Source organism: Sparus aurata, chromosome 19 (assembly GCF_900880675.1).
Source record: "Sparus aurata chromosome 19, fSpaAur1.1, whole genome shotgun sequence".
Classification (NCBI taxonomy): domain Eukaryota; kingdom Metazoa; phylum Chordata; class Actinopteri; order Spariformes; family Sparidae; genus Sparus; species Sparus aurata.
The window spans coordinates 17,730,165-17,751,248 of record NC_044205.1 but is presented as its reverse complement, the minus strand read 5'-3'; the positions used below and the strand labels follow the sequence as shown (position 1 = coordinate 17,751,248).

Here is a 21,084-nt window from a genome sequence, read left to right as displayed (position 1 = left end):
ATAAACATGTTTTCTTCTGTGTAAAATGACTTTTAAGGCCACAGTTTTTAGTTATGTCTAAACGTCTGCAGAAATTAAGGAAGTACAAGTCCTGCTTGAGAACTGATAACAACTTTAAACCTCAAACAGATTGCAGAAGTGAGCTGTTGAGCGTATGATTTTGTCACGGCGCGCAGCACGAAGGGGTGTTTTTCTCTTAACTGTTAAGCGGCTGAAATGTAGGACACACAGGCTTGTGTGAACTCAAATTTCATGTGAAATACAACTATCAAGACACCATCTATAACTATATCTGTAGACTTACTGGGTTGTGCACAAACACCTCTCTCTTGCTCTTCAGGAAGTTGGAGAGATTTCCATAGCAACAGTACTCGACAATGACCATCAGTGGGCCTGCAATACATGTAGTTAGGATGAATGAGTGTGAGGAAACAAACAGACACATTAGTATCAAATGTGCGTACATTAATAGATATGGATTTTGAAAAACAAACACACACCTCCTGGCTTGGTGCAGGCCCCCAATAGATTCACCACATTTAGATGATGTCCAATGTGGTTGAGGATCTTGAGTTCAGTCATCAGAGCCTTGTGTTCGCTGGCTGTGGCTCCCTCTGGTGGACACAGAGCAGAAAAGAAAAAAAGTCGCACTTTTTGTGCAGATTTTTAATTTCATGTTCTCAGAATCATCTGATCTGATCTTGTACCTTTGAGCATCTTAACAGCCACAGTGCTGCAGCTGGTGGTGTTGTCTATACCGAACGCAGATGCCTGTATCACTTTACCAAAGGCTCCACGGCCCAGAGGTTTCCCTGAAACAGAGGGAGAGAAAGAATGTTGGTGAGACTGGCGAAAAAAAAAGGGTGTTTTTTGTGTCTAATTGAGCAACTTTATTAATTACTATTATCATCCACTGCGGACGTGAGACGCTGATAAGAGAAGACTAACAGTCCATCTAACTTAATCCCACCCTGATGATAGTGGGAGCTCATTAGTTCCAGTCAACACAGCTCACACACCCCCTGCTGGAGTTGATTAGCTCCTCCACAGACAACACAGACACAGAGACTGATTAATGGAATGAGAGTCACTCCCAATAATAGTCTGATAAGACCTATGAGAAAGCCCTTGTATCTGCTATGTGATCTTAAATACCTTGCCTCTCTCCCATTGTTAGCATTACAGCCCCAAAGTCCTTCACAGCTGAAATCAATGTGGCTAAAAAAAATAAACACGTACATTTTCTGCATCTATTCTGTATCTAGAATTTTAAATAAAGACGTGTACCTAATTGGAGCCGCTCCCGGGGGAATTCCCATTGGTTGGGGTCGTATTGCAGCCTCTCACACTGCTCCTCTATTGGCCCCTCTCCTGTGTCCAGAATGATGGACAGGTACTCTGTTTTGGTGTTTGAGTTGCTGGGCTTCAATTTGTACAAATAAACAAAAGATAAGTTAACATTAAAACAGATTCTGAACTGCAGGATAGAAGTAGAGCACGCAATTAGAAAGTAAGACTCATGTAGAACAGTAGAGGTACTAGAGGTTATTCAGGGTCATCAATAAGAATGTGTAGGCCCAGTAAACTCCAGTAATTATAGACTACAAGTGTGGATTTGTAGTTTCTGGTATTTTGAAGAAAGTTCTGACCAGGCTGTTGAAAATGCACAAGAAGATCTGAAAAACACAAGATCTGAAATGATGTCCCCAAAAAGCATTTAATTATAAGTTACGTTATCTAGAAATCAAACCTAGACGATAGTTAATAATCAAACCTCTATTGAATAAAATGGTACATGTGGATTTTGAAACCTCTTATTATTATCTTATTATTAATATTTATTCTATCACAATCATTACATATTTCAGGTTTGGCAAACAAATCATATTGTGTTTATTTTGACAGATACTGAGACATCGTTATGATTAAAAATGAGTGGGAACTATCACAATTTTCATTTTCACTTAAACAGTGTTGATGTGACATTTGTTGGCATCTGTACTGAACAAATATGTTTTCTTATATCTGGAGCACCATTTGTAGGGAAAACTTTATAATATATATATATATATATATATATATATATATATATATATATATATATATATATATATATATAATGCTGTTTGGTCACATGTTTCGCCTAAAAAGATTGCAGCTTCTTGCAATTTGAATACTGTTATGTTAAACGTGTCAAAAGACGACAGTGCCAAACAGAAATCTTGCACATCCAAAATCACTGAATCAGAGAGATGGATCATATAGTGAAACCTCTCAATTCAGTGAAAAGAAAGATAACAAGTCCTGTATATTTGTTACATCCTACCAGTACACAACTTATTCTTGCTTCCCCTCACCTGTTTCAGTTTGCGAATGATGAGTGTAAGCAAAAGCCAGAAGAGCGTGGCCACCACACAGGTACAAGTGAGCATGGGGAGCTCCAGAAATGAGGCCTCTGAGGCACCTGCACACAAACCAGAAATACACATTTATGCTAAACCAGCTTTAATATTTCAGTAGGTTAGATGTTACCTCTACAAAGCTACACAAATTTAAGAATTTAATTGTGGTAGTTAAAAATGTAAATGTAATTAAAGATTATTCCTAAATGCACATCTGATATTCAAATACATTTCTTTCAGTTTGTTTCAAAATTGAGATTATACAGCGATACTTTGTGAGAATTACAATAAACCATTTTATAGGCGGTTTATGTTTTGATTTTACTCCACCCTCCCAAATGGGGGCGCTGTGTTCCCACCGTCACACAATATTCCATAAACACTGACATCCATCCTCCTCCTTGAATCACAACTTTATTTATTCTTTCTTTTTTTAATCTGAACAACTAGAGGTGCCCAGTTCGCCGCGGTGCAGAGCTGGGATGCAAGCTCGGCCCTCCCAGAGGAAATAAAAACGGGAGACGGCTTCCTTCCTGACTGATCAGAACACAACACACAGCCACTCCTCTCTCCAGACCCAGACCGGGAAGTGCGTCCACCACTCCTGCCAGGGAAGGGTGCTCAAACCGGGGGTGTAGCAGAACCACATGGTGGCCTGCCTCTTCTGCCACCACCGGACGTATGAGTGTGTGTGTGTGTGTGTGTGTGTGTGTGTGTGTGTGTGTGTGTGTGTTCCACATTGGGATTATCTTAAGACCTTCTTTGATCAATGTTTACTCAGAGATTGGTAAACAGACGTATCTTCTTCCATTAATAGAATTGGCTCAACACACCTCCATGTATAAATACTACATCCATAAAAACAATGTGAATAACTGCACTATACATCTGCACATCCAGACGATACATCTATTTAAAGTACTGAGAACAATGGACATTCAGACGTACCCATATATGGAAGAGTCCTATCTTTGAGAAGATGTAAACACAGCCAATCAAAGGCACAGATGCTTGAAAAATACTACTAGTTGACAGATACTCACCGTTGACCCATATATAGGCAGAGCTCTCTGCAGAGCCCCTCTCATTGGTGGCCTGGCACGTATACAGGCCCTGGTCGTCCCCTGTGATTCGATCAATATGGAGGGTCCCATCTTCTGGTGATATCACAATGCCTGGAGATGGTGGTAAAAAGTCTCTGACACCGGAAAACAGCGACAATTTGCATGCTTTTGGTATATCATTCTTTCTTTTACCTGATCCCTGAGACAGAGTTCGTTCGTCCTTGTACCATGTGATAGTTGGGGCCGGAACGCCCTCAGAGGGGCAGCTGAGGATCACTGAGCTGCTAATGTTGACAGTAAGATCTGTCAAATTGTTAAGCAGCACTGGAGGCTCCAAAACTGAAAGGAGAAAGACACAAAAAATGATCCTATTTTGGAGGCTGTTATCTATGAGTGAGTACAATTCGATGCAGATCCAAATAAATATCCAGAATTTAGTTAAAAAATTGGCCTTGGCGGAGGTATGCACTCTGTTGAGAGCCATTCTAGTTTTTGTTTTATTTTCCATTTTCCATTTCCCTCATTAAATTCCACAAACTTATTTTCTTCTTCTTCTTTCTGTATTTTCTTTCGACATTTCTTTATGCATTTCTACTCCATTACACAAATGTCCTTCAAAAGTGTGTCAAGGTGTCGACCATTCGCCTATTTGCTGAAAGACCTTAGTGTGCAACGACTGACTCTGACATGTGTAACAACTCCTGAGAAACGTATCAACATTTTAGCTGCTAAACTGTCCAATATGTTTAATCTGCTAGTTGCTGACCTCGTCTGTCTGCTGTTTGCAGCTGTCAATGTGGTGTAGCATCTTTCGCTAACCACATCTCTCTGTCATGGCCGAAAATAAGAGTGATGAGAGGAGCACTGGCGTGAACAAGAACAGTCAAGAATTGAGCCAGGAAGAAGCTAAATTTCTCTGTATAGTTGAGGGGAACTACACAGTCAGGTCATCATTATCTCTGGGTTTGTCCCTGTGAAAAACCCATTTCACTGTAAGCATATTTTTATCCCTTGCTAATATAGAAATACATATTTAAGTTGCTTCAAATTACATTACATCACATTTGCTGTTAGTTACTTTAAGTTAAGTAAAACTTTAAATAGAGGGATTTATATGATTTCTACTTTTACTTCAGTGAAGCATTTGAATATTTCTTCCACCAATTCAAACTTCCTTAAAAAAAAGGATCTGTCTCAATACACTTGTAGTTATTAATAGACTAAACCAGAAATGTGATCAAGTGGAACCAGTGCTATTCTTTCCCACTGTTTTCTGGACCAGTGCCACTTCTGGACAATAATTGTGCAATGGTAGTGACACATTTTTTTCTCAGAAGAGTGGCCTTGGCTTCAACTTTGAGTCAGCTGACGTTTGAGCTCTCTTGGGCCCCTCACTCACCCTGAAATACCCTGGAACACAAACCCATTTCTAAAAAGCAACAACAATGTAGTATTTCATCATGTGGACGATGATTGGCCTACGAGTGCTCACAATAAGTTGAAGGCACAATTTTATTTAACCTCTAATGCACTATAATTACATCACAATGCTGACACACTATAATAGACCAGATAAGTCCCTGAATCTCTATAGCCCCATTTTTCATTTTATCACCCTCTTTTTCTCTCTACTTGGCGTCCCCACTTCTCTCTTTCTGGTCACCCTGCTCTCTCGCAATTCCCTCATGGGGGTCCCGAGGGAGGAAGTTGACGCGTTGAGCCCTGATTGTATAGAGCACAGCAGTAAAAGACATGAAGAAAAGTCACTTAACCAAGGCGACTGATTGTTGTTTCCCCTATCTTCCTCCTGGACAACAATTGATGATTGTCTGCGGGGGCTGGTGCCTGACAGTGTCTGATTGGCTGATTGTTCCTCCGGCCCTGTGTGGGGGCCTGTAAATGTGGCATTGTGGGAAGTGCCATTGTGTGCTCTTCCTCCAGACAAGAGCTCATTCCCACGTGAAAGAGGTGCTGAGCTGGAGCGCAAGAGCAAAGGCAGGGTGGGGCCCCAGGAAGTTGAGGGGACCCAATTCCCAAGCAGCGAAACTCTGAGAGAGTGTGGTTGTTTGTTTGTTTGTTTGTTTGTTTGTATGTATGTGCAACATACGTGCACAGAAAACATGCGGAGGATGTGAGCTTTAGGTCAAGAGTGAGCTCAACAAAAAACTGTATTTGAAAAGCTCCAAATTCAAAATCCTGACAACAACTTACATAATCCTTATCCTAAATTTCAGGTACATTCAGAGGCCCTTGATCAGCTCTGGGACCCTCAAATAATTCAGCCCATGAAGACATTTTCTATTCCTGAATGCCTTGAGTCTGACATAACGGTCATTGCCATCTTGGTTTATTGGACCCAGAAGTGACCATGTTTTGACTAAACAGTGGAGCTTGGGAGGATATCCTGATTGAATCTCACTGTGAAACGTATGATACGCTGTGGTAGCGACTAGTCAAGTACTAGGCAGCCACGCCTTTAAGCATACCCTGCTTTATTGTCTATCTTACTCCAAATGGGACCATAGTTTACAAAATGAGCATCATGCTGCAATGAAGAAGACTTGTAAGCAGTGATTCAGACCATAAACTCATTAGGAAGCTGTTTACTGAGGTCATAAATCAAATGAAAAATAGGTTTACTTTTGCATAAACTTACATACGATTGGGCTTTTTTTTTTTTGCAACCAGTGGAGACGCACCCTCCTGGCTATAAGGAAAGAAATGCAACTGAATACTGTGTAATGTAAAAATGTAATACTTAGGTAGAAATCAAAATAGCACTTATAGAGGTGAAATATTCTTTATCAATACCTTTTGAATTCCACTCTAAACTCAGGTTTATTTTTGTATTTTTATGGGACTCACTCAGTTGGTATGAAATTTCCCAAAACCTTTATTCAAATAAAGCTTTTGCTCAAATTCAATTTGTCGGATCTTTTTTTTTTTGGCTTTATTGATAGAACAGCTGAAGATATGACAGGAAACAGGGAGAGAGAGAGGGGGAGTGACACGCAGCAACGGGACCCAGGCCGGGAGTCGAACCCGGGTCCACTGCAGAGCCTCGGCACATGGGCACGTGCTCTACCCACTGAGCTAAACGGCGCCCCCAATTTGTCGGATCTTAAAATTACAGGTCAAGGAGGAATTCAAATTTTCTTATAAAGTGTTCCCCAAATACACAATGACTGTAGGATTACAGACAGGGAGGAAAAAGATGAGGAAGCGATGACATATTTCTAATTACTCACTTGTGACCACCACCTGCGTGTCCAGGTGTGTCTTCCGTCTGGTGATGAGGTGGCGGGCGGAGCATCTGTAGGCTCCAGAGTCTCTGGCTGTCAGGTTGCTTATCAACAGGATCAGAGAGTTGGAGAACTCCCCTGAAGTTAGCTGCTGACTACTCGGGGCAGGGATGCTGGAATGGGCGTACTCTGTGTTATTCACCTTTTGCCATGACAACGCTGTGTACAGGTACCTATTGGCTACACAGGTGAGATGAAGGTCTCTGCCCTCTCTGGGCTCCTCCCTCTGGCTCACACTGAAGCCTCCTGGGACGTCTGAGGGAAACGGAGAAGAGATGGGAAGATGGATTGATGAGGAAGAGGATGTGAGGGAGGGAACATGAACACGATGAACAAGCCGTCTCAGTTTCTCGACAGGCGAATGCGGATCCTGTCAGGTGCCTGAAACCAGGAGAGCTGATTCAACGGAACCCCCATTTTTGTAACCTTTGGCGACACTGTTGAATGGCTATTGTGGGTAAAAGCAGCTAGTGGAATACAGTGAAAAGGCTTTTTATTTACTTTAGCCATTTGAAACTTCCCGTGGAAACGGCTCGAGAGTTTCCTGATGGCAGATAGTGTTTATCTTTCCCGAACACCCCAAGGCCTCCAGAAATAAAGCGGACCTGCCAGTCCAAGGAAGTGCGCTGCACGGGGAAGTGGAACGATAAGAGCCCCAGGTTCCTGTTTCACGCTTGCTCACACACTAATAGCCTAGCACAGCCATACGCACTCATGCACACGCTCGAAAACAAATCGAAGCAAAATAACCTTAACCTGTATGCCTGGTATCAAATATATCTACAGTGAGTACCCACTGCACGTACGCTACTTTGTTCTGCCAAGTTCTTCGACCTACATTCATTTGTGTTTCACTTTTTCAGTGACACAGTAAGTAAAACTCCTGTTTGAGTTCTTGTATCTGGTGAAACCGTTCCAACATAAATAGCAAAATGTGTTACCAATTACCACAAAGGAATTTAATAACAGTCCAAATAGCCTTTTCTACCAAATGTCAAAGTTTTTGATGCAAAAAGTTACATTAGGGACAGATCACCCCCAGATCAAAAATACATATTTTTTATCTTAACTGTAGTGCTATTTATCCATCAAGATTGTTTTGGAGTGAGTTGCCCAGTTTTGGAGATATCGGACATAAATATGCCCTCTCTTGAATATAATGTAACTATTTGGAAACACTCGTTTGAGATGCTCAAAGCGCCAAAATATACATTTGACAGACTCAACAGTAATGCTTCTCTTCCGATATCGCGACCCTGTTGCTGAAGATCATCCGACGTTGTTGTGCGTTGTTTCACGTATGAACTATTTTCTTTCTACCTACCGTATCAAAGCACAGAAGGAAATGTGCATCTACTCATGGATGAGAGCGTTGGATGTAAGCATTAAAGAGGCACTAGAAAAAGTTAAGCTCCGAATTGTTATATTTACAAAATTAATGAGATAATAAAACAAACTTTGAGATATTTATTTTTTACTGAATAAACAAGCTGTTCTCAGAGGAAAATAAGATCCTCAGAACATGGTATTTTTAAGACTACGGTACAATGACCTTGCTGCAGTGTCTCTTTGCACGTCTCTGACACTGCGTCACTAAATGACCTTTATGCAACAGGAACTACGCTATATACAATTTAGATTTTTCAGATATATTCTGTCTCTTCTTCTCTCTATACTCTCCACTCCTCCTCGCCTCCTTTTTTAATCAGCATTTTACCTTTCTTTTCAGCTATTCACAGTTGGGACTTACACAAAATATAGAAACAGAATCATATTCATCTACTGCTAATGCACAGTGTCCCTTTTTACTCTTCACAGCCCTGCTGACATTTAACAATCAGGTTCTTTTTATTTTTTCAGTCATTTTGTTGGCTGGATATTTTATGTCGGCAGTATAAGGTCAGGCTTAGTAGTACTTAGGCTGTAGTTCCAATAAATACTGTCAAAATCTGACAAAGTAACAAGTGATTTGCATGTGTGTGAGTGGGTGAAGATGAATGACTCAAAATATTCAGTTTCTAGTTTTGATCTGACCTAAAAAATTGTGTTCGGGGCAGTACGCATTAATGGATGGAAAATATGTTCTTTCATATGTTCTCAAAAAACCAAAACATCCCATCAATGACTTTTAGGTTGTTTTTGTCCCTGAGTAAAGATTTAAAGCAGTTAATCCTAGCAAAACAGAACATAAGAATTTAGATTATTTCACTATTCACTTATTATTCCAGATAAAATATCAGTAAAAAAAAATATTTGGCAACCAAGTAATGATAAAATCACGAGGCGGATCGGCTGACATAAGCCTAGCGTCATGACAGAATGAGGAAAGAAAGGAAAGAGTGAGAAAAGCAATCATATGACAGAAACTGGTTATTTAAAGACAGAAACCTATTATTTAAATGAAGTTTCTGGGGAGTGAAAGGGAGTGACGGAGGGACTGCAGTCGAAGATTTTATCAATGTTAATTCTTATTTAAGCTTTGACAAAAATTCCCAGATGTGAACAAGAACAAAAACACCCGTGTCCTTGTATATGTATGAGGAGATGAATCATCTTTGCTGGGATCACCTGTGACGTAGAAGTGAATGTCTAGCTGGTCGGTTCCTGCCATGTTGGAGGCAACGCAGCGATACACTCCAGACACTGAGGCCTCTCCTACAGTCAGGACCCCCACTGTCTATGAAAAGCATAAACATCCAAATGAACAAACCCACACTTAGCACACCATGGAACACACACACACACACGCCCACACACACTCACATACACACACACACACACACACACACACACACACACATTTATTCATGCACACATGTAAGGTCCAGGCTCATTACCTCTGCCACTGATGGCAGGAATCATATTTTCCATGGGTCCACTGAGCAGACAATAGGGGTCCGTGAGCCAGACCTGCTGCACACTTCCACCCCAGTGGGCAGCTCAACATGCAAGCTGTCGATAAGTATTAATACTGGTGTGTGTCTGCCAATGTGTGTGTATGAGAAGTGAACATGTGTGCAACACTTTCCTGTACAGTGAAGTTTCCCGGATGTCTTTTATTATAGAAGTTGTAACAAATGATGCGACAACTATTCAGATTGGTGCACTCTTGGTCAGTTCTCCTCAAATAATCTTTTAATAAATGCAATTATAATATTTTTCCAGGAAGAACTATATTTATTGAACATATTACACACTTCGTATGTAACTAAGAATCCTGTTACTAACGCAACATTGCTCTGCTGTGACTCACGGCGTGTATTTCAGCTTTACCTACCTTTTTCTTCCCCTGAAGCACTTCCTGTCTGTCTGCAACACTCAGGATGTGGTTGCTTGTGGACGTGGCAGGGATTCTTTCTGTCACAGAGCTCCATTGCAAAGAGGACGTTGGACACACACACCTTGAAGGGGAAGAAGGAGGAGGAGGAGGAGGAGGAGGAGGAAGAGAGGGACAGGGACTCAGCTGTGTTGACACAAATCATTTTATGCTGCCTCCAGGTGTGTGTGTGGGTGTGGGTGTTTTTTTCAGCTGTGCTCTGCAGGAGGAAGACCAGAACATCAGGGACAATGTTTAATCATCGCTGCTTGATGTTATCCTCAGCCAAATTCACATCATCATCATCACCAAACCATTTTTATCAATAGCATCACTTCCTCATACCCTGTCCTGCTGGCTGACAATAGTGGATCTTTGGTGTGCTATGTAATGCTGGATTGTTCATCTACGGAGGATGCAGAGGTGGTATTGTCATCCCGCGGATCAACTTCCTTCCATTCTTAACAAATCATCCCACATTTCCAGGACAGGGGTTCCTCTCCCTCTCAATGACTCTCACAAGTCTAAATCCATAGATTACACCATAGTGGGACTGTGGGAACAAGAGCTTATGCAAGCTGCTTTGTGGTTTATTTATGCATATTCCCCTGTAGTGAAAAACTCTGAAATCATAAAGGCGGTGGGGGCGGGCCTCGGAACACACAACGCTTGATCAATTGGTTTTAGAGTTGAAGGGAAAAGATGTATTAGAGGAGATGAAAAGTGCACTCCACAGTTCATCTACTTCTCCACGTCTAATAAAAGTTCTAAGTTATGCTGAAACATTCAGATGTTTTTACAGCAAGGATCAAGTAATATTGTAGTAAAGCCTTCTTTGATTCATTCATTCATGTAGGACCCTGAAACACTCATTTGTTTTTAATATAGTTTTTAATATCTATCTATCAAAACATTTTTATATCAATGTGTGTAGTTACTTAATTCACATTATATTTTCACTAGTTTAAAAGTTTTATTAAACCTGAAATTAGGGCCACAACCAATGATTAGTATTTAGGTTATTTATCAATCTCTCGATTTATTTAGTCAATAAAAGAAAAGAAAAGGAGTTCAAAATGTTGTTTTCATATATTTTGTCCGAAACCCAAATATATTCAACTTACAATTTTATAAAACTGAAACCACTAACTGTTCTCATTTAAGAAGCTTGACAGCAAACATTAATGTTAGCATAATTAACTGTTCATCACCAGAAATGTTGCCTAGCTTTATAGATTAACCTAGCTAGCCAGCTAACAGTAAATCAACTAAGGCTAGCTATCTTAATTGTTTGAGCTATCATCATGATAATGCTACTTTTCCTAATTGCCTCCTTATTTTGGAAAAAGATAACTAGAAGTTAGTACTCACCCAGTGGGAAGAGAGCACAAGGAACAGTTTGACATTTTTGGGGAAGTTCACTCATTTAGTCTCTTGCTGAGAGTTAGTTGAAAAGATATAACTGGTAGCATGTCTGTAGTGAGGTGCTAACAGTCAGCCATGTCTCCGTCAGCTAGCTTAGCTGGTTGCCTAGCAACCGCACAGTCAGGCAAGAGGAAAGTCTACAAGGTGAAATAAAACACTTTCTTAACTAACCTTCTGAAACAATAAGACTCCTTGTTTAATCAAACGAGATATATAACATATTAATTAGTGAGATTCAGAGGAAGCTTCATATTTTATGGACAACTGTGAGAGTATTGTTGGTTGTCTCTGCTATGAGGCCTAATTCTTGGCAGTAAAGCAAAAAGAAAAAGAGAAAGAGAAAAGTTTTATGAGTAAGTGAGAGGGACTTTGGTTGATGTGTGTGCTGTGTCTTAAGCCTTCCTGTGAGTATGAATGTTATAGATGTGTATTAATTTTATTTTATTAAAAAAGTGTTGATAATGAAAATATCCTTATAGGTCAAACACACTCTTGGCTGAGGTATATTCTGCAGTATTGAAGTCTTAAATCTGATAATGACGACGATTACATGAATGATGCTGAAGATCATCTATCCATCCATCTATCTATCCAACTATTTGTGTATCCATCCATCTATCTGAAGAATGCAGCTTCATTACTGAGACATTAGCCACCCTCCTCACTATGAGCTGCCGTTTCCACTCGGTTCATTGATCCTGTTTATGGATGTGTCGCTGCCCCTCTCTACTCCCTGTCTCTGTCTGTATCCTTGTCGTCATCCTTCTCTGTCTGTCCTGCGCTCCTCCCTGAGGCTGGTTCCTCTCTGCTCCCTGATTGCTCTTCCTCTTGGCATCTAGTGCACGAATGACCCACCCTGTGCATGACACCACAGCCCTGACACACACACACACACACACACACACACACACGCGGGCACAGATTACACGGACACTCCCACGCTTTCCAGGAAAAAGCTTTCTCACTCAATGTTGCACTCACACATTGACACACAAATATGATTAGTTGGATGGGTGTGTGGACACAAGCGTGGTTAGAGACAGAGAATGAACACACACACACGCGCTCATAGCACGGCCACATTCACACAGTGTGTGCCTGCCAACAGGGTGAGCAGCAGCCGCCTGGAAATATGAATGGACTGTTGAGTTGTGTATCAGTGGGGGTCATCTCCTGCCTTTTCTTCCTGTCCTGTTTCGCTGCCTAAAATACACTTTTACCGCTTGTCCCTGTCGGTTCCTGTCTCAACCCCGAAATAACCACGAAGACGTATAAACCAATACACAAATATAAGCAAAGTTTAATGCAAAAAAAACAAACAAAAACCCACAAACGACTGATATAACACTTCAATACATATTAACAGATTCATACAAAGCTGGCAAATATTGTCATTCGTCATATGTAAGTTAGTTGTATAAAATTATTAAATATTAGATTCATATATTACTCATAAAACATCTGTATACAAGGAATGGATCACATTGGGAGACACCCGTAGAATGGGACAAACACACACACACACGCACCCACACAAAAGCACACACACACACGCACCCACACAAAAGCACACACAAGCACACGCACTCACACACACACACGGAAATGGACTTTACTAAAACACCTATAGCACTCATTCTCCTAAGATGGCACATACATTTGGATTTTAATGAACTTTCAATACAAAGACAACAGGGCTGTTATACTGACATAATTTGACAAACAAGACATTTTGACATGCGATGACACTGGACGACACAGGAATGACATTACATGACAGAGCGGTCATAGTCTCTGGTCGGTGGAGACTTCCTACATAGTAGGCGTCTGCTGACCATCAGTCTTTTAATAGAGAACTGTAAGGCATCCCATAGCATCCTCTCTCCTGTTCGCCCGTCCAAGCTGAGCACATTTTGACCTTCTACCAGTGGCTTAAAAAAATCGGAACAGAAACTCACAGCTTTTGTGGATGTCAGAATCAGATTGGGGCTTGGGACAGGCACGGTTCATGCACCCATTATAGTACCACTCTAGGACACAAAAAACAAAGCAAAGCAGCTCCAGAAATGTGGCTGGTGGATGGATGGAATTGCACTTCTTCTGGCTCAAAATGTCTGAAATGTAAAGAGCATAAACCTACAGGATGGCTGGGTGCGAGGGGGGAGTTACATTGGGGGGGAATGAAGGAAATAAATAAATAATCAGTAAAGCAGGTGTCCTTTTATCCTTGCTGATGTGGCTTATGTTGCCTCCTTGTTTCCTGCATCTCCTGGTCTTCACTGCTCAGCAGTGTTCCAAGTCACTTTACTCACTTTCCACATCAGTTTAGCAAGCACAGGATCACCACATAGGATCACTGGTAATGTCACTGAGGGTTCTGGCTGCCATGGAGAAGCACTGATGAGTGTGTGGAGGTGGTGGTGGAGGGGAAGTTTTCCTTCTGTAGAGGTGGAGGATGCTGGGTTGGGGTGGAGGGCAGAGCTGGTGAGGGAAGGGGCTGGAGAGGTATGTGTGAGGGGCAGCAGAGTTGGGGGAAGGGGTGTGGGGGTGTTGGGGGTGTGTGTGGGGGGGCTCTCAAGAATAGATCAAGCTCTTGAGGAAGCGGACTGTGCCACGTTTGAAGACGAAGGGACAATCATGCTGCTGGGAAGCGTCTCGCGTCGGAGAGGAAGCCAAACAACGAGAGGAAAAGCGCTCTGATTTTCGCACAGGAAGCCCAGTGCGCCTCCTGCCCGGGCCAGATAAGAGCGCCGCGGTTCCCAGGGCCAGACCCAGGAGTGGGGCCCAGGACCCAGGCACGAGGCCCCCCATCAGCCTGGCCCAGCCTGGTCCACTGTCCCTGGGCCTCCTCCGGCGCGGCGTCAGGCTCGTGGTGCAGCCGGGCTGCAAAGAACAAGGGCCTAGTGAGGATCCAGCCACAAACTGGTCTAAAAACACACTCAATACAGACACTGAGAGGAACCAGAACAGAGCTTTACAAAGGACCAGTGAGGACGCCAAATGTAATCTGCTGAAACATTACTCTGCAAATATACTTAAAGTACTTCATGGTAACAGGCTGCAGCTTCAGTGCAAACCTTTTTTGATCTGCAGAAATCTTTATGCAATTTTGAATGACTTTCTTTGCTGCATGTTTGTTTGCTGTTACGCCAAATTGTGCAGTATCAAACAGTCTGAAATGACTTTGAAATCTGACACTGATCAGTTTAAATCTCACTGTCAGGCAGTGATCAATAAATAAACAGGTTTTGGCCTGTGCTCTTCCATGTGCAGATTGCATTTGACTCAATCATACATACTGTACCTCTACACTATGATACAATAATGAGGAACAACAGAGGCAGAAACTCAAAACACCTTTTTCCTGAAAAACCTAAATATACTGTCGGAGGTTGAGATATCTGCAGGATAAAGAGTTTATATCGCTCTGCCTAGCTCCAACCTAACAGTGACTATCAGATGCTCATCTATAACATGTTCATGTCCATTATGTAGATTACATGTGGCAGAGAGAGACGGATGAAACCACACTGGAGGCACCTCGGCATGGCGCCATGTGTGAGTGCCGGGGTTAAGGGTCAAGTACACCGATGATGTCAGTGTGTCTCAGAGGGAGAATAGAGTATGGGCGGCTGCTGTGGTGCTCTCAGGTAATACTTAACCTTTCCGACTTGGTCATAAGCAACACAATAAGTGTCTAACCTCCAAGAATAACTCAATCAATGTTTCTGCCAAGTGCCTGCTTGAGCCCTCGTGTGTGTGCATGAGCTGACTAAATGACTGTCCCTCGGCATCGCTGGGCTGGGCCATTTCTCATGAGAACTTTATATATAGTGTGTGTGTCAGATATAAGAAAAAGCATCACAGGATGCCGTGTGCAATCACAATAATAAACAGGCCTCTCACCCTGCGTCCTGGACAGGAAATTCATTAAATCATAGCGTTTGATTTGGAAACCAACAAATCGTGACTGAGAACACGGAACTGGCCTCTATTGAAGTGTGTTTTTTTTCTCTGTCCTTTCAAGTCTGAGATAAACTGTGTACCGTGTTTGTGAATGTACCGCACGCGCGCGCACACACACACACACACACACCTCATACGCACACTTACACACACAGAGGCTATGCATTTGTATGCACTTAAACAAACATGGAAAAGATCACATGGACAGTGAGAGAACAAACATATGGGGAAGGAGTTGCACAAACAAGCAAACATATAAACACAGACATGATGAAACACAGACATATTATATGGGTGCATACGCACACACACACATACACACACACAAATAAACACACACACATTTTCACACATTCCCGCACATGAAAGGCCCCCAAATGCATCTGTTCTGGTTACAAGGAGGAAACGCTGTCTGAACACATGCTGGAATAGACAAAACATGTCTCGTTTTTCAAAATCGCACACACACACTCAAACACACACACCACATGACATAAAACAAACAACACATCTTTTTTTATATAATGTATAATAGTATCTACATTATGTTGAGCCTTTGCAGCCAAAATAAGTCTAAAATATACACATTATAAATTCATATCAAATAAGCTCCATTTTATTTGCATTTTTTGCATAGTGCAGTTTCATTTGTTCCAGCATATTATGTTTATAAAATTGTATTAATTGATGTGTCAAATCAACAACAAATAACAAATCAACAACAAATAACACTGAGAGCTCAGTTTTGCTGTTTGCTCTGCTCTATCTTATCCATATTTTACCTAGTTTGAGTTTCGCTTTCTAATTTCCGATGGTTTATAGCTCATTTCTAGTTTTTTTCAGTCGGAGCTACTTACAGGCCTTTAGACGGGCAGGGATGCCACAGCCACTGGATGTGTGGAGGTGGGACTCCGTGGGATGTGCAGTGAAGTGCTTGTCTGCTCCCTCGTGGCACTGAACCCGGGTCCTGCAACGACACTGCTTTCTCCCCTATCTGAGGACTCACTGCCAGATGAGAAAACCCACAAACACACACGCACACGCACACACACACACAAGAGCAAAGTTTAATCACTGAGGGGAGTTGAAGACAGAGCAGAAATGGGTTGATGGGTGGAGAATTGAACCGGAGCTTCTCACCATTGACCACAAGTCTGAGTGTGAGATTCTGGAAGAGTCCGTGTTCCTGGATTCGTACAAGGACAGTGTACCTCCCAGCATCCTCCTCTGCTACGTCCCGGATCACCAGGGAGTTTCCTTCCATGTGGTATCTGGAGCACTGCTCCGCTGCCACCTTGCCGTCCTTCAACCTGTCAGAGGAGAAAAAAAAGAGGACTCTAAGCAAAGTTTGGTGAGGAGAGTCGAAATAATTTCCAAATCATTTTCCTCCATAAACTTTAAAAGCTTTACCTAGGAAAATTATTCAGACTTTAACATTACACTAATAACTGGGTTCACTTAGATTACGAAATATGATGAGTAATGCTTGGTTGCTCAAGTAAACATCACTCCAAGGCCTTTCCATGGAAATGGGGCTGGGAAAGTTTTCCAGCGCTTAAAATAGATTGAAGGCATGTAAAGAGATTCTGGAGAAAGACAGTGTCAGTATTTGGCAACCTGGGAATGAGACCCAACAATTATCCATCTATCTCTATTAGGCGTGATTTGAAGAAACAACGTAATCTCTTACCAGATGACTTGAGGGGCGGGGAACGCTCGCAGTTTGGGAGAGATTCGGTAAGATTTCTGTCCTGCCTGCACCTCCATCACAGATTCGTGTCTGGGCTTCAGGCGGATAAATGGACGGTCTGAAATTGAGGAAACGTAACCGCATGTTTGAGTAGGATTGAGGGGGTGAATGGAGAAGATTGATCATGTTGTGACATACATCAAACTCTCAGTAGTGATTCAGTCTGAAAAATAGAAGAAGTTGATGAAACACAGGAAGAAAATATGAAGGAAGGAAGGAAGGAAATATGAAAGTTTAAATGAGTAATCTTTCCAAATGCAAGAGAAGAGTTTCAGAGAAAGACACTCACCAAAGACAGTGACAGTGACTTTCTGCTGTTTGGTATTTTCCCCACTCGTCACCCGGCATGTGTAGAGGCCTCGGTCCGAACGCTGGAGCTTCGGGATGGTCAGAATATTGTAGAACAACATGTGCGTTCGATGTTTCAGGAGCCGCTTGGAAGTGAAGCCTGTATTGTTGATCTGAAGGTGGAGAGGAGAAAAAGCCACAAAATTAACACTGAAGGCACGCCCCTGTGTCGTTAACATTTATTTTGAAAAAGTTTGAACAATAGCGGTGGGAGTTTGGTTAACTGAAAATATATCGTTAATAAACAAAAGGAGAAGAAGAAAAAAAGCATCCACTGATCTACAACTCCATTATCAGACAGTTAGAAACCAACAGGCCTTTATTAATGATTTACTTGATGGGCTGAGAGTCTGTGAGTCATTCGAGGGCTAATTTCATTGCAATAATCTATCAAGTCCAGACTTGTAAATGTTAAATAGTTAATAATACACAAGTTGCTCTGTTGTTATGTACTCAAACTGCGATAATCCTCCAATCCAACAAGTTAATGATGCACTTTACAACCTGAAACCCAAAGAGTTGTCTTTAAAAATAACTTCTCACTAATCTATGAAGCCTTAATAAGTGATTTATTAAACAATGGTGAAGTCATAGTCACAACTAATAACCTCTAAAGCCTTGCTGTAGGTCATAAAGTGGTACAGTACTGGGACTTCGCTGCTACTGATAATATCCTTTGCAACTCAAAGCTACTAGGAGAAGTGTTGGTTGTATTGTCAGCAGGATTACGCAAAAACTACCGAGCAGATTTCCACAAAACTTGGATTGAGGATGAGTCTCAGCCCAGAATAGACCCAGTGGGTTTCTGGATAAAGAGGTGCATCCAGTTTTTCTTCAGTTTCTTGAGCACTGCAAGATACGGCATTTCTGGTATATGGCTATATGTGATATGGCTGGTATGTATGAGTGAGTACAACTTGATGCAGATCTAAATAAGAATCTGATTACTGATTTAAATATGTTTTATTTGATATTGGATTGAGCCAATTAATTTGAAGGGAACTGTTATGCCTAACAGTTACTTGGAGTACATTTGACTTTTGCTCACATAAACTTTAAAAAATACCTTAATAACTGCTTTTGTAATATAATAACTAAATGAAAGGGAACTTAACCAGCTTGCCATCAAATTTCAGATCACACAGACTCTCTGAAGGTAACAGAATAACACACTCCGGCTCAGTCTCTGTCAAAGGTCGTTTGTCATCTAAAACTGTGCTTCTCTGCTTCATACAAAGTCTCCACAGACTTTAATGTAGGTCTGACCTTTCCGGGGTAATCCCAGGTGATGTTGACTCTGGTATTCAGCTCCCCAGTGGCAGTGCAGTTCAAGACCATTCTCTCTCCCTTCAGGGCCTGTACTGGTCCACTGCTGTTCAGATACACTTCCATGATGTTACTCACTGTGACAGGAAAGAAAGAAACATAGGAAATTTGATATGAAGTCAAAATGGACAGGAGGTTTTGCTTAGAAAACACTGATTTGTTTTTGTATCCAAAGGGAATTTATGTGAAGCTGACCCAGTCTGTGTACGAAGTACACACGCGACTTGTGTGTGACGCCGTCAGTGATTGTCTGGCAGAAGAACATGCCAATGTAAAAGAAGGTGGGAGATCGGATGGTGAAGCCTTGCTTGCTGTTCCAAATAATGTTCCTCTGGTCGGGACTCAGGCTGTGGTGGGGGTACTGCTGGAGGAGGACAAGGAGACAACACCCATCAAATGTGTCACTGTGCCGAAACCACAAGAACAGCAGCTATGACACACTTTTACCACTCTGAGAAAAACTGAAATCTCATAGCTCCAGGAACAAAGTGACTCATTGTGCTATCATAAAAACATTTTTTAAAAACCTGAAAATAATAAAGAAACATATTCACAACATGCACAAACTCCAATCATGATAGTCCAGTGATGTTTTTAAGTCTTTTGGGGGAAAGTTTGAGTAAAAATTCTGCTTTTTAATTCTACCTTCATCCGCTGTTAAAGATCATGTGATAGTGATCAATTAAACGGATGCTTGAAACTCAAGTTCAGATGGAAGTCTTCTGAAAGCAACTCCCAGTCTAGACACTGAAAGTCTTTCTAGCTTTAATCTATTGAAAATCTAAAAATTACACATTATTTGAAGATTTTCACCTTAAATATGTATTTTGTATTCTGACGTTATAGAGAGCAAGCTCTTTTAATGCATAAAGCACTTTTAAAGCACTCGATTATCATGCTTTAAAATATAAAGTCAAATTATCAGGGAGTCAAGTGTCACAGCAGTCCAAGTGGAGTTTTTTTTGCTCAAGTCAGCAGCTCTGATCTAATCTGCACTCTGAGTTTGACCAGTTTGCAGACATTTTGACTTGTCACAGTCAGACAGACACTTTGGTTCATTTGTGCAGGAAAGACAAGATGCATACAGGCTATCAACATGCAAGTTTTGATTAATAGGTATACACATTGTGTGTGTATAGACGCACAAAATTAATTCATGATCATCGTTAACTACAACGCTTGATGTAGTAAAACACAGCCTTTTTCTGGACACTCAGGGCCTCCAAATCCAGCTAGACCCTAGTCTGTCTTTGGGTGGACCATCCATCTCACGCTGGGTTTCTTTTGGAATCTGATCATCCTTTGGTTATGCAAAGGAAACCTCAAGAAGATGCCAGTTACAGGGTCAGATCTTTCAAACGTAGGTGATGCTGCGCGTGTTCTCAGAGTGTTGGCTTTTATAATTCTTGGCTACCTTGACATGGACGCTTGTGTAACCGTGCAACCTTGTTGTTTTCTTGGAGGCAGCCTCGAGGAAATGTTTACTAGAGTTTCTGTGACACAGTGGAAGCCTCCCACCCTCTCTCAGGGGAACAGGTAGACCCCCCCCAGCACACACACACACACACACACACACACACACACACATACACTTCCGTCCTCTCTTGCACCCCCAGTGTGAACTGTCTGATATCACCCCTCCCAGAGTCAGGTGACCCTCTTAGACGCCACTGAGCTCCTCCTCTTCCGCTCTCAGTCCTGTAAAGTAGATGTTTTACACTTTTCCCTCCACCCGAACTCAGTGACGCCCCATCTCAGCGCCCTCAGTGCCCTCTCTGCCCCTCTCACCTCCATCCTCCCAACGTGCATCTGAAGTATGCGAAGGTGGAGGAACAGGAGAAGGAGCAGAGGAGCGAAGGAGTCAGTGGAGTCAGGATATGAGAAACGTGACTCAAGTCCATCTCCTCACATCCTGTTACTACAGGATATAGACATTTTGACTGGAACCCCGGGTCGACCCCGTCATCCTGGACCTCCTGGTCACTTTCACAGCGAGAGCGAGAGAGCAGTGTCTCCTGGGTATTGTTCCCAGTGACAAGGGTCACATTAGAGATCCAGGCGAAGTGCAAAATCCTTCCAGGAAAAAAACACTCTAGAGGCTGTGATAGTGAGTGGATTCCTGGTCCAGACCGGCCAGCGCAGGGTTAGAGGAGGGAGTGGGAGATGAAGGAAGAGGAGGAGAGCT

At 42.0% G+C, this 21,084-nt stretch overlaps 1 protein-coding gene across 3 annotated transcripts in view; it reads right to left on the bottom strand.

Moving 5' to 3' along the window:
• The window catches only part of flt1 (fms related receptor tyrosine kinase 1), a 35,802-nt gene that overhangs the window by 4,982 nt on the left and 9,736 nt on the right, over positions 1-21,084 (bottom strand). For 2 of the 3 annotated variants that reach the window (XM_030398259.1, XM_030398261.1), the window contains exons 5-20: positions 19,095-19,263; positions 18,840-18,976; positions 17,515-17,686; positions 17,166-17,283; positions 16,616-16,785; positions 16,333-16,480; positions 10,046-10,169; positions 9,337-9,445; positions 6,715-7,023; positions 3,659-3,805; positions 3,446-3,577; positions 2,358-2,464; positions 1,288-1,423; positions 708-812; positions 501-614; positions 305-393 (exon numbers count right to left, since the gene is read on the bottom strand). In XM_030398259.1, coding sequence (XP_030254119.1) covers positions 305-393; positions 501-614; positions 708-812; positions 1,288-1,423; positions 2,358-2,464; positions 3,446-3,577; positions 3,659-3,805; positions 6,715-7,023; positions 9,337-9,445; positions 10,046-10,169; positions 16,333-16,480; positions 16,616-16,785; positions 17,166-17,283; positions 17,515-17,686; positions 18,840-18,976; positions 19,095-19,263 — 2,286 coding nt within the window. The remainder of the gene's footprint in view (positions 1-304; positions 394-500; positions 615-707; positions 813-1,287; positions 1,424-2,357; positions 2,465-3,445; positions 3,578-3,658; positions 3,806-6,714; positions 7,024-9,336; positions 9,446-10,045; positions 10,170-16,332; positions 16,481-16,615; positions 16,786-17,165; positions 17,284-17,514; positions 17,687-18,839; positions 18,977-19,094; positions 19,264-21,084) is intronic. The other variant, XM_030398260.1, reaches the window with a different exon arrangement.